At 45.8% G+C, this 27019-nt stretch overlaps 5 protein-coding genes and 2 long non-coding RNA genes across 16 annotated transcripts; 5 read left to right on the forward strand and 2 right to left on the reverse strand.

The window, feature by feature from the left end:
* The first annotated feature begins 3264 nt into the window (after window positions 1-3264).
* LOC125986687 (transmembrane protein 106B) lies at window positions 3265-7094 on the forward strand. The gene is made up of 9 exons (XM_049750497.1): window positions 3265-3395; window positions 3719-3783; window positions 3929-4126; window positions 4601-4664; window positions 4912-5071; window positions 5249-5389; window positions 5523-5572; window positions 5782-5835; window positions 5917-7094. The coding sequence occupies exons 3-9, from the start codon at window positions 3937-3939 to the stop codon at window positions 6050-6052; spliced, it is 795 nt and encodes a 264-aa protein (XP_049606454.1). The 5' UTR covers window positions 3265-3395; window positions 3719-3783; window positions 3929-3936; the 3' UTR covers window positions 6053-7094.
* A 159-nt stretch (window positions 7095-7253) lies between these two features.
* On the forward strand, window positions 7254-9265 carry LOC125986688 (ADP-ribosylation factor-like protein 4A). Of its 3 annotated transcripts, XM_049750498.2 has the most exons (3): window positions 7258-7632; window positions 8205-8327; window positions 8424-9265. In XM_049750498.2, exon 3 carries the CDS (start codon window positions 8475-8477, stop codon window positions 9072-9074), a length of 600 nt encoding a protein of 199 aa, XP_049606455.1. In that variant the 5' UTR covers window positions 7258-7632; window positions 8205-8327; window positions 8424-8474; the 3' UTR covers window positions 9075-9265. The 3 variants fall into 3 exon arrangements, with proteins under 3 accessions (XP_049606457.1, XP_049606455.1, XP_049606456.1); XM_049750500.2 differs by lacking the exon at window positions 8205-8327 and having other exon boundaries at window positions 7254-7632; XM_049750499.2 differs by lacking the exon at window positions 7258-7632 and having other exon boundaries at window positions 7652-8327.
* A 1360-nt stretch (window positions 9266-10625) lies between these two features.
* LOC137839705 (lamin-A-like) lies at window positions 10626-12936 on the reverse strand. Of its 2 annotated transcripts, none has more exons than XM_068648959.1 (5): window positions 12789-12936; window positions 12129-12264; window positions 11609-11723; window positions 11088-11150; window positions 10626-11015 (listed from the first exon to the last, which is right to left on the reverse strand). In XM_068648959.1, the coding sequence occupies exons 2-5, from the start codon at window positions 12203-12205 to the stop codon at window positions 10719-10721; spliced, it is 552 nt and encodes a 183-aa protein (XP_068505060.1). In that variant the 5' UTR covers window positions 12206-12264; window positions 12789-12936; the 3' UTR covers window positions 10626-10718. The 2 variants fall into 2 exon arrangements, with proteins under 2 accessions (XP_068505060.1, XP_068505061.1); XM_068648960.1 differs by having other exon boundaries at window positions 12129-12267; window positions 12789-12928.
* Window positions 12937-13007: 71 nt separating this feature from the next.
* Window positions 13008-14673, forward strand: LOC125986696 (uncharacterized). The gene is made up of 2 exons (XR_007487745.2): window positions 13008-14403; window positions 14491-14673. It is a non-coding gene; the product is annotated as an uncharacterized lncRNA (long non-coding RNA).
* On the reverse strand, window positions 14443-22274 carry atat1 (alpha tubulin acetyltransferase 1). 7 transcript variants are annotated; one of them, XM_068648954.1, is made up of 19 exons: window positions 21447-22101; window positions 21245-21305; window positions 21003-21094; window positions 20839-20896; window positions 20643-20756; window positions 20356-20457; window positions 19789-19834; window positions 18852-18926; window positions 18604-18760; window positions 17081-17157; window positions 16922-16982; window positions 16591-16727; window positions 16474-16514; window positions 15959-16223; window positions 15785-15881; window positions 15304-15694; window positions 14920-15204; window positions 14736-14809; window positions 14443-14577 (listed from the first exon to the last, which is right to left on the reverse strand). In XM_068648954.1, exons 1-16 carry the CDS (start codon window positions 21536-21538, stop codon window positions 15601-15603), a joined length of 1569 nt encoding a protein of 522 aa, XP_068505055.1. In that variant the 5' UTR covers window positions 21539-22101; the 3' UTR covers window positions 14443-14577; window positions 14736-14809; window positions 14920-15204; window positions 15304-15600. The 7 variants fall into 7 exon arrangements, with proteins under 7 accessions (XP_068505055.1, XP_049606442.1, XP_068505054.1 ...); XM_049750485.2 differs by having other exon boundaries at window positions 14736-14855; XM_068648953.1 differs by having other exon boundaries at window positions 14443-14809.
* LOC125986695 (uncharacterized) lies at window positions 16126-16613 on the forward strand. Its single transcript, XR_007487744.2, has 2 exons — window positions 16126-16251; window positions 16350-16613. It is a non-coding gene; the product is annotated as an uncharacterized lncRNA (long non-coding RNA).
* A 1130-nt stretch (window positions 22275-23404) lies between the features above and the next one.
* Window positions 23405-26913, forward strand: tnfa (tumor necrosis factor a (TNF superfamily, member 2)). Its single transcript, XM_049750495.2, has 5 exons — window positions 23405-25516; window positions 25591-25742; window positions 25834-25864; window positions 25947-26015; window positions 26098-26913. Exons 1-5 carry the CDS (start codon window positions 25435-25437, stop codon window positions 26562-26564), a joined length of 801 nt encoding a protein of 266 aa, XP_049606452.1. The 5' UTR covers window positions 23405-25434; the 3' UTR covers window positions 26565-26913.
* The last annotated feature ends 106 nt before the right edge of the window (window positions 26914-27019 follow it).

Consider the following 27019-nt stretch of genomic DNA (forward strand, 5'->3'; position numbering starts at 1 on the left):
TTTAGAGAGTCCTACTTCTGCTTGGATTTAACTGGGTTATTACACTCAAGCACACAAAGCATTGGGGTCACAGTGTCAGAATATTTGGGCCTATTCTTACCTGCCAATAGCCACCATGCAAAAAAAGCCCATCCCATCCCATCCCATCCCATCCCATCCCATGCGACTTGCGGTAGAGGCCATGGAAAATGCACCAACCCTGTATGGAACTCTCAAAGGCTATTCCGGATGAATACGTTTCCATGTTCACGCACCAAAAACGTTTTCCTAATTTGGAATAGCGGCAAAGGACTTAACAATTAGCAAGCCTCGGATGCCGCCGTCCCACACACGCCATTTGCCCTGCCTGCTCCTGTATACCGCAATGGAGAATCAAGACATAACGTGACTTTTGCATGGGGAATCGAAACTGGCCATCCAGATGACGACATTTCTATCAGAGGGAAGGGTGTTTTCAATGCAAAGTGAGGGACATGAAGTGACCTGAAAGCCGACAGATGATGGGGAAATGAAGGAGACATTTCATGAAATGATTTTAGCGGGGAGATTGGTGAGAATAATTTTTGCCTATGTGAAGCCCTTTGAGACTGTTTGTGATTTAGGACTATACAAATAAACTTGACTTGACTCACTCATCCCACTGTTGTACTTGCTTGATGTAGCAAACGTAGTGAGTGTCAGGAAGGGAACTTGCAGTGATGAAAGACTGCACAGCAAAGCGCATGGAGCTGGCCGTTGCCTCGCCCTGCCGGCCCTGACCGATTTAGCAGTTTGCGCGGGAATGGCGAGCGCTCCGGTGTTTACTGACCCGAAACCACTGGATCGGTGCTACGACAACATGAAGCGGCGGCGGCGGCGGCGGCGGCGGCGGCGGCCCTCATAGATTGCTTTAGCCATCTTGTGCGGAGCTGCCTGCCGCTGCTGTTTGCATTAGCAGCACCTTTGCCCTAGATAGATACAAAACACGTCAAGTGTCGGAATTTCATCCCGCAATTCGCAAAGCACCCATTCGAAACACAAACTTCATCATGGCAAATTAATAATCATGTACAACGTAAGCCAAAAGCATAGACGATAGATTTCTGCTCTGCTCCTGTCCTCTGGTTGACCTGTACAATTATTGCACCAGTGCCGCCCGCAGCTGTCAAAAAAAAGAAAAAACCATGGCTGACCCATATTCGAGGAATATCACTCTTCAGTACAATCCCTGAATAAAAGATCTACAAGGGGAGTAGTAGAAATGGAAAACGCATTGCTTGACGGATGGATTGGATTGATTTCAATGTCAAGTGTACATTGAAATTCCTACAAGTTCAAGTTTGCTGCGGTTTTCCTGCAAGCTCCCCGTCCGTTATGCTCCTGCTTCTACTGAAAAACATGATGTAGCCAATGTTGACTTGAGTGTCACAACTGTGCTTGTACCTAGTTGTGTTGATGAGGAGGAGGCGGCGGCGGCGGCGGCAGCGGCAGTGGCGGCGGGGGGGACTCAACTGGAGCAGCATAACTACAGCTGCATGTTCAACTTCATGGATGGAAGTTGTCCCAAGAAAGAAAAAGTAGGCCAGTTACTAGAAAACGGTCTGAATACGCTGTAATCCCGAGATGACGACGCACTGTCACACTGATATTGATATGATGCTTAGCGGATTTGCTTGAATCCTTTGCCACTTGCAAAGCCTCATTTTCACACAGCTGCCTCCCCAATAAAGTCTGGAAACTGAAGACAAGTCCGTTTGGATCAAAGGCATCCTATCTCAAGATGCAAGCGTTTGCATTTGAGCTTTGGGGGTGCAAACATGCGCAACGGGGCTTTTTCTTGCTTTGGGTTTTTTTATGGCACGGGTTCACCAGGCAGGCAGGCAGGCAGGCAGGCAGCCAGGCAGCCAGGCAGCCAGGCAGCCAGGCAGCCAGTTGCCATGCCCAAGGGTGGCATGAAAAGCTCCAGATTGCGCACTCTACCAATTGGGTAAGTGCGCTGCGGAATCATTGAGCGAGCGGCAAGCGTGTGATTGGTGTTACGCAGAATGACAAGCAGAGGGAAACCTGGAGCTTCCTGTCTCTGGGAAGGAATAGCGCTCTACAGCTCTCATTGGTAGAGCCTCAAAGATCCTAGGGGGTCGAGGGGAGTGCAGAGTGGGGGTTTGCTTGCTGGGGGATGGGATGGGAAAGGAAAATGGGGTTAGAATCATGGCACGGGGAAAACAAGCAACATCAACTTTGTGATCTCATCACTTCACAACTGCAAATGAGGTTAAATGGCTTTCGTGTGAAAAACTGAGCCAAAGAAAACAAACTAGAGTCTACTCGTAATACCTCCATACATGGAATCAATTGTTCACTTTAATCCAAACGATTGTGGCTGCGTGGCGTGGCGTGGCGTGGCGTGGCGTGGCGTGGCGTGGCGTGGCGTGGCGTGGCGTGGCGTGGCGTGGCGTGGCGTGGCGTGGCGTGGCGTGGCGTGGCGTGGCGTGGCGTGGCGTGGCGTGGCGTGGCGTGGCGTGGCGTGGCGTGGCGTGGCGTGGCAAGGCAAGGCAAGGCAAGGCAAGGCAAGGCAAGGCAAGGCAAGGCAAGGCAAGGCAAGGCAAGGCAAGGCAAGGCAAGGCAAGGCAAGGCAAGGCAAGGCAAGGCAAGGCAAGGCAAGGCTTCTTGCTGCACTGGCTCTCTTGTTCCTAGCAACGCCGCACAGCAAGAATACAGCTTCGGAGAACTCCTGATTAACCCTGACACTCAGTCTGACACAATCACTGCCTACTCCACCAGTCAATGAAAATGACAGCAATTTGATCTTGAGGACCAATCACAAATAACGCTTGCTGATTTGTGCTGATCAAAGCACGGCTTCTTGGAATAAAAATATCCAGCCAAGGTCAATTTGGCTCTGTTGGTGTGTGTGTGTGTGTGTGCGCGTGTGTGTGTGTGTGTGTATGCGTGCTTGGAGGGGCCATTAGGTTTTAGAAGTCAAACACACATTTAAAACAACAACAGTTTCCCAAACGTTCATCAATAAATACAGTAGGTCAAATATAGCATAAGCAGGACCAGAGGTGTCAAAAGGATTGACCTTCATGACTCAAGTAGAAGTACATTGAAAAAGAATGAAGTACATTAGGATTGAAAAAGAATGCCATCGAGAGAGAGGGGAAGAAGAAACAAATGATTGAACGGATGTGATTGCACAAGTGTGCACACCCCCTCACAATTGGGACGTGGCTATCTAGATACATACAGTATGTTCTGTCTGAATAAACCATTTGCAAGTCAACGCTCCGCGTCGCTAGATGGCAGTAATGAAGACGGGTCGGCCTCCTTGTGCACGCGCCCGCGCATGCGCATGGCGGCTGTTTCGTGCTTAGTAAACAACTCACAAAGCGACTCGAGTCTTCTGACGCATAGAGGTACTTTTCTCCATCTTACTTTCCAATTTTTCTCACGATTGTAGATTTGTATCACAGTCATTCATAGTCTCATTTGTTGTTTATGATGTTAGCTGACATCGTTATGTAAAACTGTGGCAATATAGGCCAAACATGAATGAGCTCCTGCCATTGACGGCTTGGCTATACAGCGAGCAGTTTTTTCATCTTAAGCTACCTAGCTAGCATCCAGCTATCAAGAAGCCCGCCCGCCCGAGCGGTACCATCCTCGCTCATACCAACAGTGCAGAATGCACATTTCAGACGGTTATTATTCGTGTCTGACAATTGATTTTTGCATTTAGCGTTCACTGACAAAGGCTTTGTTCCGTTTCCATTGGGAGCGACTAGTCCAGTCAAACACCATCAGGTAAGGGAACCTCTTTTTGTCCGTTTTTAACGGTTGCATAGCATATGCCTTAACCTCTGATATACGTTCGAGGTCAAAGGTAGATGTTGATCAAAGTGCACCATTTCAATTCTCTCCATATTGCATATGACGTTCACATTTGCAGGTGCAACCATGGGGAAGTGGTACTCCCATTTACTGAAACCGACTACGCATCACGAGGATGGCCTCACCTCTCGCCTCGAAGATAGTCCAACAGAAGATGGCAAGGGTGGGGATGTCTCCCAGTTTCCATATGTGGAGTTTACAGGACGAGACAGCGTGACTTGTCCGACATGTCAGGGCACCGGAAGGATCCCGAGAGGTAACTCTTGCTTGTTCAAGTCAACGAGCTGAGCGGAAAGACTAAGTTAGTTGTTGCGCTTGGCATTTCGACCCAATGGACGTAGCCTTGGCGGAGGAACAAATTGCACACAGCACACCGTGGGATTGCATTTCCAACATTGGCCTTTTTACTCTTTCAGCAGGTGCAAAACATATATGCAATCATCCTGCCTGATGACATCACCACGGTGCGCCCCGCCCCATATTATGAGAGCACAATCCCCCCCGCCCCGCCCCGCCCCGCCCCCAATCAAGTCACCATTAGTCTTAAATTCGTGCCACTGTAAAATTCGACAACTAAGAAATGATTAGTATTTTGTGTCATTTTCAGCAGCAGGAAAATCAAAGCCGTGTTCATTTTTCTTGACTTATTCATTTGCAGCAATCAAGGTGGAAAAAATACACCAAATTGTCTTTGATTAGCCGTCATTGCTCGTTCTTCTTCTTTCCACAGGGCAGGAAAATCAACTTGTGGCATTAATTCCATACAGCGACCAAAGACTTCGCCCTCGCAGGACGTATGTATAGTTTGTGTGCACAGCTAAGACAAGCAATTTAAAAGATCACCTAAAAGAACTCCATAGTGGCATTTACTTGGTCTGGATTGAGAGCACAATCTCTGGGATCGCACAGCTCTAGTGTACGGGATCACATTCGAGCTCCCTTCTTTCTAATGACATGGAAAATGAGTTTGACGCGTGCCAGTCACTGATACCTTATTAGCCTTAGTTGGAGCCTCATCAAGTTGTCTTGTGTCTTCTACAGGAAGTTGTACGTAACAGCATCCGTTGTTGTCTGCCTGCTGCTATCCAGCCTGGCCGTCTTTTTCCTCTTCCCTCGATCCATCGACGTGGCTTACGTCGGGGTCAAGTCGGTCTACGTTAGCTACGACAAAGAGAAGCACAGTGTCTATCTGAACATCACGGTAAGGAAGGAAGAAAGCAAGATGGATGGATGGATGGATGGATGGATGGATGGATGGATGGATGGATGGATGGATGGATGGATGGATGGATGGATGGATGGATGGATGGATGGATGGATGGATGGATGGATGGATGGATGGATGGCTTTGTTGACCAGTTGCATGGCTCTTCTGTAGAACACTTTGAACATCACCAACAACAACTACTACTCTGTGGAGGTGGCCAACATCACAGCTCAGGTGGAGTTTGTCAACACAGTGATTGGGAAATCCCGTATCATTAACACCACTGCCATCGGCCCTCTCGACATGAAGCAGGTAGATGACAAACGTAGTGAAAAGTAACGAATTGGACTCCTCTTTCTTTGGAAATCCAACACATCTGACTCTTCTTTCTTTCTTTCTTTCTTTCTTTCTTTCTTTCTTTCTTTCTTTCTTTCTTTCTTGTCAGATTGACTATGTGGTCCCCACTGTCATTGCAGACGAGATGAGCTACATGTAGTAAGTGTTGACGTGCATACTTACAGTATTATTGTCACGCTCATTTGGATCCATCCAGGCGAAATAGAATCCTCATAAAGACCCAGACGTAAGCTCCACCAGGGGGCGCACATTCCCCCCCCCTTGTTCCTTAGAAAAATCCACTACCAGCAGCAGCAGCAGCAGCACAAGATTTGTCCCTAACGTGACTGTTTTGTTGAACTTTACAGTGACTACTGTACTCTGCAGTCTATCAAGGTTCACAACATAGTCTTCATGATGCAGTAAGTGGTCTTGAATTCCACAATTGGTGTTTGTATACGTGTGTCTCCATGGTTGTCACCCACCCCGCGCTCGCTCTCCAGAGTGACGGTCACCACCACGTACTTCAGCCACGCCGAGCAAGTGTCACAGGAGATGTACCAGTATGTCGACTGTGGGGGGAACACCACTTCCAACAGCGGAATGACCAAGCCGTTTAGCATCCCGCATCCCGAGTAACAAGCCGCCACCGCTTGAAGCATACGTATCTCTTGGCCACTTTTCTTCCTCACCCTCACATCACACTTTTTCAACTAAAGAGACTCTTCTTGTCAAAAGGTGAACAATGTCTCTTGTGAAGAAATTCATTACGACTTTGAATGATAGCGGCGTATTGCCAGCTCACGTTTTTCGCCATGGATGGATGGATGGATGGATGGATGGATGGATGGATGGATGGATGGATGGATGGATGGATGGATGGATGGATGGATGGGTTGGGTTGGGTTGGGTTGGGTTGGGGTGGATGGACGGACGGACGGACGGACGGCTTTACCTGCTGAGCTGGACATGAAGGAGAAAACGAGAACCTGATGAAGCTTAGATGTATCGTAACACTCATGCACTTTGACTAGATTGCACTCGGTGTCAAGATCATTTCTTCAGAACACTCAAACTTTTGTTGGATGGTTACAGAAGCGCTACATTCTGAAGAAAGTAATAATAAGATGATAACGATAGTGTTTATTTGACGTCACTTTCATCACTGGACATTGTACACGATTTCAGTATATCCTGTATATCTACATTTTGAGCCTTCTCAATCATGTTTGGTTACGGTGGTTGTTTTGCAGTGGCTTGATTCTTCACAATGATTTCACGAGTGCATTTTGGGGATAACTGCGTGAAATGATTTCACTATTTCAGCCCAGTGTAAATCGTCTTCTGACCTACTTTATTGTAAAGATGATTTTTTTGGGGGGGGGGGCTAAAGAACGCAATGTAACCACTGATGCATCACCAGCGCATCTTATTCATTCAAATCATTCATTTCATATTGTATTTTTGGTCATACATTTGTAATCATTTACTTTGTACACTAAAAACGGCAGTCCTAATAACACTTGAGATTTTCATTGCTAAACATTTGATATATCGACCAGTTGTTAAATAAATGATGTTACACAAAGCTAGTTTGGATGTTGACTTGTTTTGTGATTGTGTTGTAAGTGATTATGTTATTGTATGTATAGAATTGAAGTTCAATAAACAGATTCAAATATTTTCTTGTTGATCATTGATGTGAGGCATTTTTGGTGAACTTCAAAAAAAAACGTGGAGGAGAGTGTAGACTACTGTTGTAAATTTTAGTTTGAAAATCTTGACCGGAAACTGCAATAGTTATTCAGTTCTTGACGTTTCCGCATTAAAGCCGTTTTAGTTTGAAGATCTTAACCGGAAACTGTCATATGTATTCATTTGGACGACGTCTCCGCGGAACGTAGGGAGGTTTCTTTCCTCCGGAGAGCGAGCTATCCAACCATCCATCCTTCAATCCCTCTATCTATCTATCCCTCTATCTATCTATCTATCTATCTATCTATCTATCTATCTATCTATCTATCTATCTATCTATCTATCTATCTATCTATCTATCTATCTATCTATCTATCTATCCATCTATCCATCTATCCATCTATCCATCTATCCATCTATCCATCTATCCATCTATCCATCTATCCATCAGAGCGTAGATGCGTGGAGAGGGAATTACACAGGAGTACCGAGCGTCAGCGACTAATTAAGAATGGCCTAATAATGTAAGTTTTTCTCCAAAATTTGAAAACCCTTGTATTGTACCTGGCGTCAAAATACCATTATTAATTAGGGGACCTTTAAAAAAATGTTCTCCATCTTATTTGCAGCCTTGTTTATGAGTTGTGACTTAGCCTAGTGGAGATTTTGACATGGTTTTATTGATCAACTTTTACTACCAACTTGTGGGAAAAAGAGGGGAGAAAATCACGGCCTTTCCTCGCCTAAAACTCTTTAAGTCACATTCAATATTTCAGGCTTAAATATGTGGCGGTAGATTGGGGTCAAAAGTTTTGTACTTTAAAAAACAAACAAACAACACCATGAAACTGAAAATAAAACGTATTTTTCGAGATTTTTTTTTTCAGTTGCATGTTTTAAATTTTCAGACTCACCTTTTTTCCCCGAGTTCAACTCTTGTTTTTTCAGATTGTGATCTTTTTTTCGAGTTTCCCCCTTTTGAGCGGAAACTGGCGTGGGGGGGCACCTTACGTGAAAGTCACTCTGCATTCTCTGATCTCCCAAGGTTTTAGGGACAGATCTAAAGCCTTTGTTTTCCGTTTCCCCCTCGAAAAAGAACCGAGCGTATCAAATGCGCAAATGGGCTGCTATCCACCCTGCTGTTGTATTCCTCATTCATTCATCTCTGTGAGGGAGGACGCGTGCGTCGTCCGAAAGGAAACGCAGATCCACACCTGTGGTGGGTTTAGTCTTTGTGTAAATCACCAAGGTGCTAGGTGTTTGTATGCTTTGACTCATTATGCCCCCCCCCCCCCCCCCCCCCCCCCCCCCACAGGCTGCTGCAGAATAAAAGCAGGCTCCTGAATACTAAGTTCAAGCTACCAGGATGGGGAACGGATTATCCGAATTCACCTGCCTCTTGCCCTTCCAGCCTCTACACATTGTCATCCTGGGATTGGATTGCGCCGGCAAGACCACGGTGCTATATCGGCTGCGATTCGACGAGTTTGTCAACACTGTCCCGACCAAGGGTTTCAACACCGAGAAGATCAAAGCGTCGCTCGGGGATAGCCGGCGGACAGCGTCCTTTCACTTCTGGGACGTAGGAGGTCAAGAGAAGCTTCGACCTCTGTGGCGTTCCTACACCCGCTGCGCCGACGGCATGGTGTTTGTGGTGGACTCTGTGGACGCCGAGCGCATGGAGGAGGCCAAGACGGAACTGCACAAGATCACCCGGCTGGCAGAGAACCAAGGCGTGCCCGTGCTGGTTGTGGCCAATAAGCAGGACTTGAGGAACTCACTGACCATGACGGAGATGGAGAAGATGTTGGCTCTGGGCGAGCTTAGCGCCGCCACGCCCTGGCACCTGCAGCCGGCTTGCGCCATCATCGGCGAGGGCCTGCCCGAAGGCCTCGCCAAACTGCACGCCATGATCGCAAAGAGGCGCAAGTTGCTGCGACAACAGAAGAAGAAGAGGAAGAGATGATGTGGCAAATACACCACAACTAGCAGGAGCTGCGTTACTCCAAGGATCTTTTTGCCACCATCCTGGGATGTTTGTTCAGGTCACTTTGCATTAGAGGACAATCTGATCCATTCTGCCCTATGGACATTGAATGCTACCAAAAAGTGGGGACAATCAAACTTCCTGTTGCAAAAAAAAAAAAAAAAATCAAAGACTGCAGAGTTCACTGCCAACCTTATGCTGCCAAAACAATCAACCGCTATACATAGTTTGGCTCGACCAAAGCTTGCTTGCTCGCTTGGAGGATACAGATTAGGGGCACAATCAAATGTTCTACATTTTGGGAGCAAGGATGTTCACATTGTCACACAAAGACTGTGTGTGGCTGTGGGCCCTTTCCATGATGAAGACACGACAGGACGCAATAAGAAGCTCCAAATAGGATGTTTTACCGAGAACAGGATCCTCAACATTGTGTTCTTTGGCACAAACACACGTTGGTGTTGTGCTTCTGACAAGGAGAAGAGAGAGAGAGAGAGAGAGAGAGAGAGAGAGAGAGAGAGAGAGAGAGAGAGAGCGAGAGAGAGAGAGCGAGAGAGAGAGCGAGAGAGAGAGCGAGAGAGAGCGAGAGAGAGAGAGCGAGAGAGAGAGAGCGAGAGAGCGCGAGAGAGAGAGAGCGAGAGCGAGAGAGAGCGAGCGAGCGAGAGAGAGCGAGAGAGCGAGAGAGAGAGCGAGAGAGCGAGAGAGCGAGAGAGCGAGAGAGCGAGAGAGCGAGAGAGCGAGAGAGAATCAAAACGCTACTATATCTGTTCGGAAATGATTCACATTGGCCTTTCCTATCTTGCAGAGTTAACATCACTTTGTTACTTCATTAGCATGGTAAATTGTTAGCTTTTGGGGTTTTTTGCGCACCTTAGTGTCACGGTCGGGTGGAGCATGGAGCAGGATGACCAAGTGCAGCTTGGACCAGGGTTTATTGGCGGAACTCCAAATACAGACTCGGTAAACTGACATGACTTAGCAAAAGAAAATGACTTCCCAACGAAAACATTCTTGACACCGACAGGAACCAAAAGGACATGAAGACGGCACGACAGCAACCAAAACCAATGATCCGACAGGGACTGAGGGGGAGACGGGACTTTTATACACGACAGGTAACGAGAGGCAGGTGGGAACAATCACACTGATCATGGGCACACAGGAGAGGAGGGGAGGGGAGGGGGAGGGGAGGGGAGGGGAGGGGAGGGGAGGGGAGGGGAGGGGAGGGGAGGGGCGAGCACACAGAAACCAAGACAACAGACACATAGTGGAGCAGTTGGGGACGAGACGTGACACATGGGGCTAATTGACAATGAAAATCATGTCGCACTCAGTGAATTAGACGGCAAACATGTGGGCCGCGTCCTCAATTAACATCAACCAGCACCTTTAATCACACACACACACACGCACGCGCGCACACACACACACACACACACACACACACACACACACACACACACACACACACACACACACACACACACACACACCACCTCTGCTTCAAGAAAAACCACCTCGGCGCTCCAGCACACTTGCACAAAGCTTTATATTACTGTAATTTATAATCCTGCCACATCTCCTCCGCAAGACATCTAGCTCAGGTAATTGGAGCCTGGTTTCTCAGGCATCGTTGTTTGTGTTGCTCCCCCTTACGCCCAAATTCTGGGTGAAGTGCATCTCAACGTTTTGGACCAAGCTCGAACCCTCGCTGTCCATGTCGTTAGGACGCTTCCTCTTCCTGCTGAAGGACTGCTGAGAGATGTTAATCACAGGGTTTTGGACGACGCTCGAACCCTCGCTGTCCGTGTCGTTAGGACGCTTCCTCTTCCTGCTGACGGATTGGGAATAAACGAACACGGTCGAGGAGCCACTTGCATCTTCCATCCTTGGACTCGGGGGTGCCTCACGGGCTGCAAGCTAGTGTCAACACAGACTTTTTAAACTTCTGCCGCTGAGACAGATTCTAAGGTCCAAATGATAAATTGTTACCTCATTTTTGAGCTGTCTGAATTCAGATGAAATGGACTTCACTTGGATCCGGTTCTGCTGGAGCTGTTTGTCAAAAAGTCAAAGTCAAAGTCAGCTTTATTGTCAATTTCTCCACATGCCAAAGACACACAAAGAAACCGAAATTTCGTTCCCCCCTATCCCACGGTGACAAGACATGGCTCACAACAGACAAACAAGTAAACAAGTATAACAAAAGCGTGCAGAATAAATAATGAATAAATAACACAACAATAAATAAATAAGAGGAGCAGAAAAAAAAAAAAGGAGCAAGTGCGCGTACAGCAGACATTCCCGAAAATAGCGCAACAGTGCCGCACGCTACGCAGAAGGGGGTGGTTGTATACCACGCCCTTCAGGTGGCTGCTTCGGTCTGCTGACTGGCGAGCGAGCGCCTTCCAGCTTAACCCGTCAGGCATAGTAGAAGGTAAAGAAGAGTTCAAGCGATATTTTCCAGCGATTTAAAGCAATCATCACAGTAATTTAAATGTGATTTGATTCACCTGCGTCTTCAGATCTCGGTTTTCTGCCTCAAGGCTACGCTTTTCTTCTAACGTCGAGTTCAGCAAGGCTTTCAAGTCTTGCAGCTCCTGCAGATTGGATTCTTCTTTCGTGTACCTGAGATGACAGATATATACATAAACTGGGAATATGGAAAATGGACGGACAATTAAATGGGGCGAGAGCTCATGGAAACCCTCGACGCGGTCAAATGTGCTATTTTGAGAAGATTTTTCTCGGAGGGGGCGGACGGGGATGTACTTTTATGCTTCCACATGAATTTGGAGCTACAATGTTTCCAGTCTTCTCCATCGAGCCACAAGCTTTTGGTGTTTGGTTGCGATGCTACCATCAGGCCATTGATGTGTGACTATGGGATGGTTAAATGGAAGTATAATGTTGAGCTGCAATTAGTCACGAGGAGGATTTTCCTTGGGGTGTGGCCCCAGCAGCAAAGCAATTATGTCAGCACTAATATCCAGTATCCATTTTGTTGTTGGCATATTTTTGATAAAACCTCACCTTGCTTTGATCTCCTTGGTTTGCTCCATCAGCTCCAGATCCAGACGTTTCCACTCATTGACCACTATGGACTCCATAGTCTTACGGACATCCGCTAGGTTAGTGATTATTGTGGTCCTCTCTCTCTCTCGAGCTGCTGCTGAAACGGTCAGTATACATGCATGACACCAAATGCCACATGCACTTATCAAAGAAACGTCATAGAAGTTTAAATGCTTTCAAGAGAAACAGTGACGTCATATATACATCGCATTTTGGGGGGCAATTTCTTCGACAAAAACAGTCATGAACTTGCAGGCTAAACGATAGCAATAACGGGCTAAACGATGGGTATGCTAACGTTTATAACATGCATGTTTATAAAACCATCGGCGTCACTCCATTTATTGAATTCATCGATCGTTTGATATGTTAGCAACAGGCAAAACGATAGGTATGCTAACGTGACCAACACAAACGAGGAGCCGAGAACGGGCCTGATGTAACTTATTGAGTCATTTAGGACAACTATTACATAAATAACATGTTTATAAAACCATCGGTGTCAGTGTCACTCCAATTCATTAAATCCATCGATCGTTCGATACAATAGCAACAACAGGCAATACTACAGAATCGGTTGACAAGTGTACAAATTACAGTAGGAAAAGCAAATGTTACCCTTTGGACCATCTCAGTAGAGTCGGTTTAATAGTTTTTCAAAGATTCTCTTTTGTTTAGCTGATAAAGCTAATGCCAGACAGGCAGTATGGTGGTGACTATGCTCAACAACGCACTCAATAATTCCCACGATCAAGGTAACAAAGGCGACGCAATCTGTTTAATCAGACTGTGTCATAACCATGACGTTTCGTTTAATACGAGGGAACAAACATGAGGTACCTACTCATCATCATTGGGCAATCATCACAAGTTGTGTTTATTTGTAACTTTTCAATCTGACGTTTATTATAAATGTTTTAACCGCGAGAAATCAGGCTGATTTCCTTACGAAATGCCAATTTTCTCTCGCCCAATGCTCCACTTCAACAGCCCAGCAGAAAAGTGTCTCCAAATAATAGCGCGCAAAGCAATAAAACACGCGGATTGGCTGACATGTCGCTAAGCAACGTACAACAAGTGTTTGGATTGGCTCGTGGATTGAGCCTTCTGTAGAGCCACTATCCAAAAATTCAAATCACGTTTCCGTGATTATTTAGACTCTCAATAATTCAAGGTGGTGTATGAACAAATAAACTACCCCAAGGTGAAAACGGGCCGATATTGTGTGTGACCATGCAGGATCCTCAGTTACGATGGAAATCTCCTAACACGGCAGCGGCGTAACTCGAATGACTACGTAAATCTCACGAACACACAGCCCAACACGGTACCAAAGTCATATTTAAGGTACATATTGGTGTGAAAAAACAACTGTGCAATTAAAAAAAATAAAAAATAAAAAACTGACACGTTACAACTTGCCGTAAACCGAGGATACACACCACAAAGACAGGATCGAAATCTCTGAGCCCCCCAATAACGTTAGCTGTATGATATACAGCTGTTAAAATACATACATACGTACTAAATAATTGTAGAATTGTGTTCAACAATTGCTGTACACAGGATTATACATGTCACAAATTAATTCACTTCAATAAATATTTTGCAATCCTGACGTAACAGGAGTTTTTAATTCAACATTGTGTTAATTACTTTCTCGTGGTGGTAGTAGTGTACTAACCTGGCAACCGAGACCAATGCTGCAACATTGGTAACACTTGTTCAGTAACGCAGCAGATAAATAGGAGGCTATATATTCATAGGTCTATAGAATTACTCTCATCATTAATGTATGATGCAGTGCAGGAAATCACAATCAGTCTACAATAATGAACATCTTGTTAAATGAGCATAATTGTAGATCATTTCTGACACAGCTATTTGCACAACACAACATCACTGCACATGGTTCACATCTTCGAAATGTTGGCCAGCTTCAGTCACTAACTGGCCCGGCGGGACCTCCTGTCAACTCTGATGCGCTAAGCAGTGGATTCTCCATTCTCTTTTAAGAATGCTGTTATTTCTTTTTCATAGTTTATCATTGTATCAGGGGATGTTCTAACTCAGAGTTTCTTAGTATATTTCATTTCTATTTTGTTTCCAAATGTAATATTAACACTTTTTTTTTTTTTGGGTTGCATTTCTAGACCAATAGTAAATTTTGATTAACTATATAATTAATTGTGCATTTCTCTTCTATTCCTTTTAGCCTGTCAGCGTAACTTGGGTAAGTTTGACAATTTTCACAAACAATAGGTCATGCCTGTCATCTCCAAAACATTTATTGCATGCATTGATGTTGACTTTTTTTTAGCCCCTGACTTTGCTGCCGGTAAGACTTGTGTGTGCAAATATGAGACAATGCTCCTTGGCGGTCTACCGGAGGAAGGATTGGCCAGAGCTGGACTCAAAGTGAGAGAGAGAGAGAGAGAGAGAGAGAGAGAGAGAGAGAGAGAGAGAGAGAGAGAGAGAGAGAGAGAGAGAGAGAGAGAGAAAGTCAGTGAGACAGTTGCAGCCAAATTGAAAAGCATCACTGCTGTGTAGAACCAGCTTTTGTACCCTTTGTCATCTCGCTGTTTCTCCCTGTGCGTCACTCTGACCGAGTCAATCCATTCCTCGGGTGGCTGGAAGCCCTTTAATGATAGTAAACCAGGATTTCCCCATCTTCTGTGATAGCATCTTAGGATACATCAACTCTAGGTTATCGTCACGTATCAATCATGAGGGTATAGACAAGTCCAACCTTCACAGACGGGTTCGGGAAGCTGCCAGTCTTTCAGTTTGTGGTCAATGCAGATGACCAGCACGTCAACCCAAGGGATCTGACTATAGGCTGGATCCGCGTCGTGTCCCCCGTCCCAAAAGTTGAAGCTCTGCTTAGAAGCAGAAGTTCTCCTGCGCTGGCTTTTGATTCGGACCCGCTCCAGGAGATTTTCCAGACGTGACATGATGAGGGGCTGACTGCCATGCGTGGCTTGGATCTGATCAGCGTAGCGATAGATGGAGGAGCACAGCTCAGACCAAGTGTCTGGAGGAAAAACAAAGAATGAATCTAGTTCTTCAAACGCATTCGCTTCAACAAAATGGATGACTTTCCAGCTGCACTGTTGTTCACATGCACACTAACCTGAGTTTGAAAGTTGCCTCCATTGCGGGAGCTGCAAGTTGAGGACGGCTTGACGCAACCAGGCCAGGTGCGAGCCAGAGTTCCAGCCCAGATTTGGAACAAACTGGCCGTTATCAGGGTTACAGAACTCTGCTGGCGGCCACGAGATCTTGGAGAGCGCCTCCGACGACACCGTGGCGGCAATGTGGCTTATGACGGCGTTGTATAGCCGGATGACGGGAGCGGGATCCTGCGGCGGGAGGCCGGCAGCGGCACGTTGCTGGCGGTGAGCAGAAACCCTACCACTGAACTCCTGATTCAAGTTGGCCTCCACGAGTTGCGCCAGGGTGCGGCAGCAAAGTGGGATAGGTGGAGGTGCGCGGGGCACAAGCCAACGCAGAGCGCAGCTAAGCTAAAACAACACAGCAGAGAAGAGAAGAGAAGAAGTGTTCAGGAAAAGACACAAAACGCCTCCAGTAAGTCGTCAACACTTGTGACTTACCTCTTGGATCCTTGCATATCATTTGTGCTTTCTGGGATGAACAACAACATATATTCTGATATGAGGCCATCCTTTACTAGCATAGGCAGCATCAGTTCTGTAAGGACAAAGATTCAGGGTGGGTTCGAGTCAAACATTGGTACCTATTGGCCACAATGCAGCTTTGACAATCACCTTCTTCAAGTTTGCCAGTGTTGCAGGTGATGCCATCAGGGCCCGGCACCAGAATGACAAGAGGCAGCGGGCAGTGCCAGGTGCTGGCTCGCTGCAACTGTTTGAGCTGAAGCAAGGCCGAGAGCAGAGCTACGTCCTGCTCGTTACGATCGTCCTCCGAGAAGCTCAGCGCCGGGAGCAACATGATCAGCGCTCCTGTCCCTTGCAGCTCGCAGCGCTCCTCCATTTTAGATAAACCGTCTTCAGACAACGGACCTCTGGACACCTGGAAGACGCCCCCCGCCCCGGAAAAGGTCACACGCACGCACACACACACGCACACGCACACACACACACACCACAGCTGCACCAATAAATGAGTAGTGTGAACCAGTACAGCTTTTTCCCACAGGTCACAGGGTGCTGCTAAAATAAGCATGAAATGAAAATGAACTATTTTTCCTTTAAAGGAACTGTAGAAAGGTACCTGAAAGCTTCTTGCTATGTTGTCCATACAATAAGCCCATGTCACTCACCACGGACACGTGTCCCTGTTCAACAACAAGCGCTGCTTCATCTGCTGGGCAGAGAAGCAGGCGTTTCCGATAAAGGTCTCGGACTTTCCGACAGCACTCTCGCTGCGCTTCCGGGACCGTTGGGAGCTGGGAGTTCCTTTTCCCCATCAGCCACCTCAGCATCTGTTCCTAGGCGTAGTTTTCGGCGGCCGGGGGACGTCGGCCAGCAAAGGGCATTGTCCTCGGTCGCAGATAAAGTTGGAGGTGTATGGAGCCTGGGGTGAAGGAAGGAATGTGCCAATTACAACCAAGGTCAACACCAGAGCTCTTCAAAGCTGAGGACTGTTACAGAAAAAGACATTTTTATTGAACATTTCAGAGACAAGTTTATGATCAAACATACGTACTATAGGCAATCTGTTTTCAATGATTTATTTCAACTTCATTAGTGTGCATAGAGTGTAAATACCTGCTTTGGAGTTTCGGCAACCTCTGCGATAAGTGTGCTTGCTCTTTGGCTGACCTCAGACCTGAGAACAATGAAAGCAAAAACAATCGACCAAATGGAAAAACAACAACAACGACGACGACAGAGTAAGCACTTTTGCTTACCTATTCTGACCTTTACCTGCTAAGGGTCTTCCCAAAGATCGGCTGTCCATGTGGCGACTGTACAGACCCTCTCTGGCAACTTGACCCTGTTGGCTAGTAGGAAAAGGGAAAAGCCACCATGGCAGAAATGGAAGGGGAAAAATAGAGAAAGAAAGAAAAAAAAAAAATGTGGGGAGGTGAAAGCGCCAGTCATAAGACAATGGCAGTACAAAAAAGAAACACAAAATCATACAATAATAAATGTAAAGCAGAAGCAAGGCTTGGCATACAAATCGGATGTCAACGAGATGCCAACCGCTGCCGTGTGCGTCCAATTGAGAGTGAAGCGGCAAAGATTCATTTCCAAGATTAGGAACTTTAATGCATTCCAAAATGAAAAATCCGAGCTACAAGGTTCACCAGAAGCTTCTTTTACAAGGAAAAAAGGGAGCTTGATATCATAAGCCTAGCACGCGCTTCATCTCGGCACAGAACCACAACTATAGTATATGCTCGGACGCCGCGCTCTTTCCTTTAACAATGACAATACGTCGTATGGCGCCAGTCAGTCAATGGAAACCTAGGTGAGATCTATTGAGGGAACTATTCCATGAGAAGCATATGATGAAAAAGATGAGCCAATGAATTCATTTACAAATGTGGCGGAGTCATGGGGGAACAAAAAAGAGAAGAGAAGAAAAGAAAAGACAAGAAAAGAAAAAGGGAAGGAAAAGAGACAGAAAGAGATTGTGTTAGGAAGCAGTACTTGAAAGGAAGCAGTACTTGAAAGGAGCACTGGTGAGCACTGGTGAGCACTGGTGAGCACTGTGGTGAGCACTGTGGTGAGCACATCCGCCTCACACTTCAGAGGTGCGGGCTTCAATTGCGTCTCCGACCTTCCTGTGCGCAGTTGGCACCTTTCCCCGTGCCTTCCTCCACTTTCATTTTCATGGGTTTCGCTGTTAATAATACTCAATGCAATGATGTCAATATTTCCAGTATATTCGCTTTTTTTTTTTTTTTAAGACTCGCTTTGTAAACTTTGTGTCAATAACTCTTTGCAACCTTAATTGCCCTACAGGGATAAAGGAAGTTTTCTGAATGGAACAACTGTGAGATGATTTCAATATGACACAGTATGAGCTTTACACGTGGTAAATGAGCTGTAGATTTCCTATCATGAAGATACACAGGAAGTATGAGGTGAGTGAAAGAGAGGTTTAAAAAAACAAAAAAAAACATTTGAGGTGCCGTGTTTATTCATTCAGGTGGATTAATCCTTGATTTAGTCATTTCCAGAATAGTGTAATGTTTAAAATGAACATTTGATCAAAGTGAAAAATGAGGTCAAGTGAATGCCATCGTGGTTCAAACTCAGTCAGCTGAGAGGACAAGTCGCTCGCACCAAAACAATCAATCAATCAAGAATGCATTGGTGCTCGAGCCGCCGTGAGCGCAAGTGCGCACAGGTGCGCTGCCGCCGCCACCGCCGCCGCCGCCACCACCACCGCATTGTACTGTCCGATGCCGGGCCGATCCGCCGCAAGTCTGTGTGTTTACCTGGCGCGTCTTTCCCGGGATGGTTCATTGCGAGGAAAATTTGGCCTCTGGTCCCTGCGTACCCCGAGCGCGGCCCTGGTGGGGGAGGAGCCCACACTGAGGGAGCACTGGGAGGATGCCAACGGCCAGGGAAGACTCCTCTCTTCCCGACGCACCGCTGTTCAACAAACAATTCTTGTCAGCTCCACGCTTTGTGGCGGACACAAGATCAATCCAAAGCAGCCGGAAATGATTTTGTTGCCGCGTACCTTCTCTCTCCACGATGGAATAGGGCTTGATCTCGCTGTCGGGCTTTTTGAGGGGAATCGTTCTTAATTTGGCCACTGTGGAGGAGAACGCGCACAATTCACAATCTCCACGATGGCAGTAGGACGACATTGGACTTGATCCAAGGCAGCTTTCAACATACGTGACTGACGAAAGGAGTGGATTTAGGATTTAAGATGTGCGATGCAAAAAGCAACAAATCACTTGGTGATGGAAGCGCAAAGCCAGAGAATAGAAAGGTCCTTACAAAAAGCCGTACATCCCCTGAGCCGTCAGAGGACATGAAGGCGAGCCTGTGAGAATTTGATGGGGGAACAACGAAAAATGGAACTGCAATAAAAGTAGTTGAGCTCGAATGGGTTGGTAACCCTTTTGCATGCTTGTCGCGTCTTGCAAATGATTCTTTTTGTCATCATATGCTTACAAAGTGGAAGGATATGTGATGATGGCAAAACTCTAGTCGCTTTAAAATCATGCATAATATGGATACACACAAATGGATCAAATGCCATGGTAGACTCGATGACTTGTACGTCCCAACTTCATTGGATTTGCTGGGATTTTTAGACTTTACAAAGTTGGAGCATTGGGAAGAGCTAGAGGAAAACATGATGTACACGGATTTCAAATAGAAAGCCATCCCACACGACCACATTATATTCTAGATTTTTCTTTTTTTTAATAGCAATGTGACCTGCAGTTTGGTGGCACCTGGAGAATGTGAAATATATATATATATATATATATATATTTGTAATAAACAATTGCCTCCCGAGCACAATGTCTATTTTTTTTTTTTTGCACCACATCCGACTTTGAGTAGCAACTTTGAAAGTGTAGTCAGACTCATAACGTTCAAAAGTAAAAGAATCCTTGCGACAACGTTATGCAGCAACTCATCGAAGAAATAAAAAGTACCTGATTTGTTGTTGAAGAAGCCATCAAACACAACAAAGTTATTGACCTACAGGCAAAAAGAAAAGACGATGGTAAAACATCACATAAAATGTCCTCTCGGCTTCCTTTTGCAACTTTCATCTTAAAATAATCAGCTTTAAAAAAGAATGACAACAGTGGCCGGCAGTAGAGAATAGAATCTCTTTGGAACCCATTCCACAAATAGTTTCCCTTTTATTATTGGTGGCGATGACAAAATAAAGGGAGAGTTTTCATCATCAGCAGTCTTGAATCTTGAAAAAAAACCTCTCTCCTAACCTTTTTGGCTTCATTCTTAGCCTTAACTTCAGCCCTTGTCCATCCGTCACAGTAAGTTCAAAAAGTGCTTCTATTTTTCTATTAGACAGGACCATGGCGCCCTCTTGTGGTACATTTCTATTTTCCTATTAGACAGGACAATGGCTTTCTCTTGTGGTATCTTTTTGACATGTCACTAAGTGTGCAAAAGTAGCAAAAAGGCAATTGTTTTCAGTGAAAAATTGAGGAGTTGGTTTGAATTTTTTTTTAGAATAGGTGAACAGGCTGTACCTGAGGAACACTCTGTGTTAGGCAGTAATGCTTGGCCAGGAAAGACAACAATTTGGGAGAGGGCCTGTCATACGCCATCAGCACAGGGTCTATATTCTTGTGCTTTAAAGAAAAAGAGAAACACCACTCGTTATTGGGTCATATTAAAAAATCTGATAGGGAATGACAGATGAGAACAATGTAGGCATTTCTAATGAAATCTTTTCATTTGACTCAAAGCGGTTTCGTGCGATGTTTCGTCATCCGCTGTTTTTTGCACGCCAACTGTCATTTCCCCAACACATTACCTGCACCATGAAATGAAACAGCTCCAGCCCGTATCCGTGTCTCTGCAAGTTCTCGGCTACGAAGAAATCCAAAACGCACAGTGGCTCGGCCTCTGTGTGCTCACCTCGGCGGTCCTATGGATAGAATACATCTTCGAGTCAAACAAATCTTGATGCAAATGACATTTGATAAGATAAAAATCATAAAAAGACTCACTAGCAATATTAACTTCTTGTATCCAACTTTGAGAAATCCCACAATTACGCCACACTCTCTGCGAGAAGGAAAGAGGGCGGTTAAGTGTGGACTAGGTGTGGGATGGTGTGCGAGTGAAATTGCAAGCTGACGACTGCAAGCTGACGACTGGCCATACGATCTACCCATTGCTTTCTCCATCCTTCATCAGGTAGACTTCATGATGCTGAGACTGCAACTTGGTAGCACTCGTGACAGGTGTTGTTAGCTTTTGGGCCTGTGCAAAGAGCACGCATATTGATTGGTTTGACCGTGGATACATGTCAAATGTCATTGCCTACATGCCAAGCAAGACCCTTGACGTTATGATGACACTCACTCGCTCGCTCGCTCACTCACTCGCTCGCTCACTCGCTCACTCACTCACCTTTGCAGAGGCTCTCCCCAGTTCGTCAATAACAGTGGCAATGTGAGATTGAAGATCTGCTCTACAAAGGACACACAATCAAAGTTGATTATTTCAAATAACACAAAGCTTCTTGTAACAACTATGGTCACTAACAACACAACGCAACACGACACAACACGACACGACACAGCATGGTGGGAGATAGAAGCAGCAGCTTTACCTTTTCGGAGACGCATGTTCAACAACAAGGCTCTTGTCCAAAATGGAGAACCTCTCTGGAAACAATTGGTTAACATTAAAAGGGAATTCCATAACGTTTGCTTTCTTGCCTTCTTTCTTTCTTTGTCTGTATGATTGCAGTAGAGCAAAGTACAAGCAGTCTCAGCAGCGGTGTTTTTGCAGGTGCCTCCTCACTCCCTCCCTCCCTCCCTCCCGCGTTAGCTAGCTAGCTAGCTAGCTAGCTAACAAACACGGCTACCGGCAAGCTAAAAGATGCTTTGCTAGCAAAAACAACAGCACCACAAACTAATTTGTTGAGCTTTCCGTCAATTCGTCTGCTCTGGGGCAAAGGAAGGAAACAGATAATGGTCCACAGCAAAAGACCGTTGAATGGTTTTTTTTCTTCCCAGGACGTCAAGGCACTTCTTGGGGGCAGAGTCGCAGCTCGCATCATGTACCGTAATTCCTATAAAGTAAAAGTGACGTATTCAATTGTCACTGAGTAGAGTAGCAGCAGGCGGCTCGGTGGCGCACTGGGTAGCACGTCCGCCTCACAGTTAGGAGGGTGCGGGTTCGATTCCACCTCCGGCCCTCCCTGTGCGGAGTTTGCATGTTCTCCCCGGGCCCGCGTGGGTTTTCTCCGGGCACTCCGGTTTCCTCCCACATTCCAAAAACATGCTTGGTAGGCCGATTGAAGACTCCAAATTGTCCCTAGGTGTGAGTGTGAGTGCGATTGGTTGTCTGTCTCTGTGTGCCCTGCGATTGGCTGGCAACCAGTTCAGGGTGTCCCCCGCCTACTGCCCGATGACAGCTGGGATAGGCTCCAGCACGCCCGCGACCCCCGTGGGGACTAAGCGGTTCAGAAAATGGATGGATGGATGGATAGAGTAGCAGCCAGCAGAGAGCGTCACGTATGTACCGTAATTCCTACAAAAATAAAAGTGACGCATGCGGCTTTCATTTGCTTGATAGCCAGCCGCCTGTAATACGGTAATGTCGTCATAAAACACCTCAGGATTTTGCCCAAATAAAACATGACAAACATAATGACGACACAAATGTAACGTTTTGTTGGTTCTTTTCTTTCAATTTTCACCCTGTGTAAGTTATTGTTGTTTTCTTAGAGTTCCACATGGTGGTGCTGCAAACAAACAAACAAACAAACAAACAAACAAACAAACAAACAAACAAACAAACAAATATAAACCACATGCAGGTGGCTGAAGTTCACTTTTATTATCATACCATTTTTTTGTGTGTCAAAGTCTGCTTTATTGTCAATTTCTTCACATGCCAAGACACATAAAGAGAGCGAAATGACGTTCCCACTATCCCACGGTGACAAGACATAGTCCACAATATACATACAAGTAAACAACAACGTGCGTGCGTGTGTACGCGTGTGTGCATAATATAAACCAGTTGAATACTAGAAATGCAAACATACATTTTTTTTCCTGGCCATGTTTTTGTTTGTTTTTTGTTACTAACCAAATCACTGACTACCTAAGTGACTATTTATTAATAGGATATGAAAAAAAAAATCATGGTGACGTAAATGTGCAAAAGTAAAAACCCTTTCCAACACTGTAGCTATCAGTCTATTCAAGTATAATTGCCATTACCAAATCAAACGGGTGTTCCACACCATTTGACTAATGTTGCAATAGGTTTGACGCAATAAGTTTGGCCAAACGTGCACAGGCAACATCCCGTTGGCCTTGTTTCGAGGATGAGACATGAAAATCTAGTTTCATCTAGGACACGTAAAAAATTCCACGTATCAAATGTGTTCATTTGACCTCCCCACCCACCGCCCATCTTTGCAAATCTTCAGGTCGTGCCTCACCCACGTATGAAAACACACAAAAGGAATCATGTGTTTCGTCATCACAATTTCTCCAGCCGGCCACTATTGCGTAACGACGGCGTTTCCTTCTTTCTAAGTCGTCTCAAAATTCAAGTGTTGTTAAATCTACCTTTCCAAACGTGCTTGGAATATTTGACAATTTCACTTCCGTGTGTGATCAAGGCTCCCCGGTTTGATGCTTCTGTACTTTCTCTTATCATTGTTGGTCAAGAACGAAAGAAAAAGGTGATTTGTAAATCCAAACTTTTGCCAGGGATTTGACAGCTCGGGATAGTTGTCATCGGAGTGTTTAAGAAGCAGTTTCTCTTTGACTGAACCTAACCTACTTCGCTGCTCTACTTTTGTTATGATGCACAGGAAAGCCACAGGTTAAGAGATTTGATATGGAACAAAGGTCTGATGAGAAGTATGGTGACTTGCGATCGATCGATCGATCAATCAATCGATCAATCGACCAATCAATCAATCAATCAATCAATCAAAGAGTTTTTCCCATCATTGGAGGGAGGGCAGCAAGGAGCGTTGACAAATATAAGCATATGGATAGATGGATGAAAGTGCATGAATGGAGGGAGACTCGGCGAGACAGGAGGATCTCAAAAAGATCAAAAAATCGAGAACAAGTCCCAAAAAAGCCCAAACTGAATACACGCATGATTATGTAGTATATCTCGGCTCATCTCACATGCGTGATTGAGCCTACATGTATCCGCCGTCTACAGGCATGTAGACAGCACCAATCATCCGGCAAGAGTCATCAGCCAGCGGCCGTGAAATGCCTGACTCAAAATGTGCACGATGATGTTTCACCTTCATGGGGTGCTGCATTTAGCACAGCTTCAGAAGCACACAAGAAAAAAACAGAGAGCAAAGGACACGGTCACAGCAATTCACGCAATTGACTGACTTGACATTTTCTAGTCCTAAATTCAATAAAGCACTTGTGAGAACTCGTCATTCCATTCTCACCGTTTAAAGAAACTGAGTGATGAAGAGGAAGTCAAAGCCCCCATTTGATTTTTGGACAATAATATGGTATACGTGCCCCCACTCAGTCCACTTGTCTAATATCATTACGTTTGTAATCATCTCATTTCGCCGAAAATGACATCACGGTTGCCAGGTCGCAACCGATCCGAAGCGGATGTGCTTCACTGTATTTTTAACCCTAACGTGTTTTTTCAGCATTGTTGTGAATGCTGCTATAATTGGACTATTAATGTTCCACTTTCTCGGCTGTGGAATGGAATGCGCTCAAAACACACTTGAGAACGTTTGACTCTGACACGCTCAAAATCTGATGAATAAACTTAATGTGGGTGATTTGTCAAGTGAGGTCAGATTGAGTCAACTTTGTGTCAATTGATTTTAAGCTCCAAGTTTGCCCATATTTGGAAATGCTTGCGTAGCAGCCAAGCCAAAAGGAACGTTTTTGTTGTTGTTGTTAGCGCTCATATCGAAGCGAATCTTTTTCAGTCGGAGGGCAAATGATTTGACACGTCGAGTGCGGCGGCGTGAAAAGGCCTTTACGGCCAACGGCGCTCCGTCGTTGAGACCTATTTCACACAGATAGCGTCGCCTCGACTTTCCTCTTTTGCATCATCGCATACGTATTTTCCGTGTATCGTGAGGGGGCTGACTGGTGGCAATGAAAAGATGACACGGAGCCCGGCCATCCGTGCGGCCGTATTGCGCGTCTATTTTAAGCCAAAGAGGAAGTGACACCATACAACAAAAGCACAGCAAATGAATGTGTTTACAATTGGGATAGCACACAATGCGACATCATCCACGGGCGGGAGGAAGTGTGTCGTTCAACTCAATCATGCCTTTGTGGTGGTCTGTAACCTAGTTTCCTGCCACTCAAATATGATATCTCAAGTATGACATACGTCAACATTTGGAAACAATCTTTTGCTTCGGTCATGCAAGTCCTTGCGTTTGATCCGTACACGTGTCATGTGGGTTGCTGTTGATTTTGTCACTTGACTACTTGTGAGTACTTGTGTAGGAGTGTCTGGAGTTTGAGATCCTCCTCAGTTTTGGTTCTCTCTTCTCTTCTCTTTTCTTCTCTTCTCTTCTCTTCTCTTTTCTTCTCTTCTCTTCATTTCACTCCACTATGAATGATATCATGGGACTTCCCCCAGAGGACCTCACGGCTGTTATAAAAGCCGCTCTGTGCAATCTGACAGTCAATAAACGTAAGACAAACTCTCCGAAAGAGAACTGAGTGATAGAACAATGGAAGGTGACTGTCAAGTGACTCTTTTTGCAGCCGTGGATACAGAATCAAAGAAGTTGACAAGAAAGGCTGCCAAACGTGGCGCAAAGCTTACCATGGCCATTTGGGCTTTCACATTATTCCTTGCTGCTGCCGCGGCCGCCGCCGCCGCCGCCACTTTTCTCATCTTCAACATGCACACCAAGGTGGGAAGAATGAATGGTCACCAAATTCGACCTCAGCGGCTCTTCTGCTGCTGCGAATTGAGCTGCTCTAACTCTTCTTTTCTTTGAACAGAAGCCCGCCGGACGAGACGACGGCAGTTTTGGTGAGAAATCACAACTGTTGCTCAAAATGGAAATCGTAAAAAAAACGGAAGAAAGCCAAACCAAATCATCTATCTTTTACAGATATTCATCACACTCTGCGTCAACTCTCCCAACGGGCCGACGCCATCAGAGCTGCCATTCACTTAACAGGTACGAAGTGAACTGCTTTGGTGGCTCTCGCTGACTTTCGAAATGCCTTCAATATTTGTCGTTCCCCCCCTCTCCTCTACAGGACAGTACAATCCTGATTTTGCCAACTCGGTGCAATGGATGAATCAGGTGGACCCATCCCACTCGCAAGGAGGTCTGGAGCTCAAGGACAATCAGATTATCATCCCCGAAGCCGGCCTCTACTTTGTTTACAGTCAAGTCTCATTTCGGGTCAGTTGCCGCATGGACGACGCCGACGCCGACGCCGGGCCGGCCACGTCCATGGTTCACCTGACGCATCGAGTCCGACGCTGGTCCAGCTCGTTCGGCGACGACGAATACCGGACCATCCTGCACTCGGTCCGGACCGCCTGCCAAAAAACAGCCGACGGCGACGGCGAGCAAGTGGGCGGCTGGTACTCGGCCGTGTACGTGGGAGCCGTCTTCAACCTGAACAGAGGAGACAGGTTGAAGACGGTGACGGAGAAAATGCTGCCAAATCTGGAGGAAGAGGCCGGCAAGACCTTCTTTGGCGCCTTTGCCTTGTGAAAGCATGACAGGCGGGACCAAATTGACGCTCAAATTGCCTTCCCACGGAAGAGAGCCAGCAAAGTGTCGAAGTAATGTATCTCTGAAAATACATATCTGGGGATTTATTCTCTTACGTACGTACTGTGTACAATCAAGTAAGCGTCAGTACCTTTTGCTGTACTACGATGTCGATTAGCACCATCAGATGATTTGTCCAACTGCACTATACTCTAGGTAGTATTTATTCAATCTATTTATCTATTTATTTATCTATTTATGGCTTTCAATGATTTCAACTGGAAGTCGTTTCTTTGTTGTTAAACTGATTATTTAATAAATGGTTGCTTTAAACGGAAAGCCATCTCATTGTAATGACTACTTGACTTGTGATCGATACTACAGTATGCATAGGCCACAGACGAGTTTGTTTTCCCACAGTAGCTTGTTCTAGTAGTGGCGCCGGGCGGCCGGGC

Source organism: Syngnathus scovelli, chromosome 19, assembly GCF_024217435.2.
Source record: "Syngnathus scovelli strain Florida chromosome 19, RoL_Ssco_1.2, whole genome shotgun sequence".
NCBI lineage: Eukaryota > Metazoa > Chordata > Actinopteri > Syngnathiformes > Syngnathidae > Syngnathus > Syngnathus scovelli.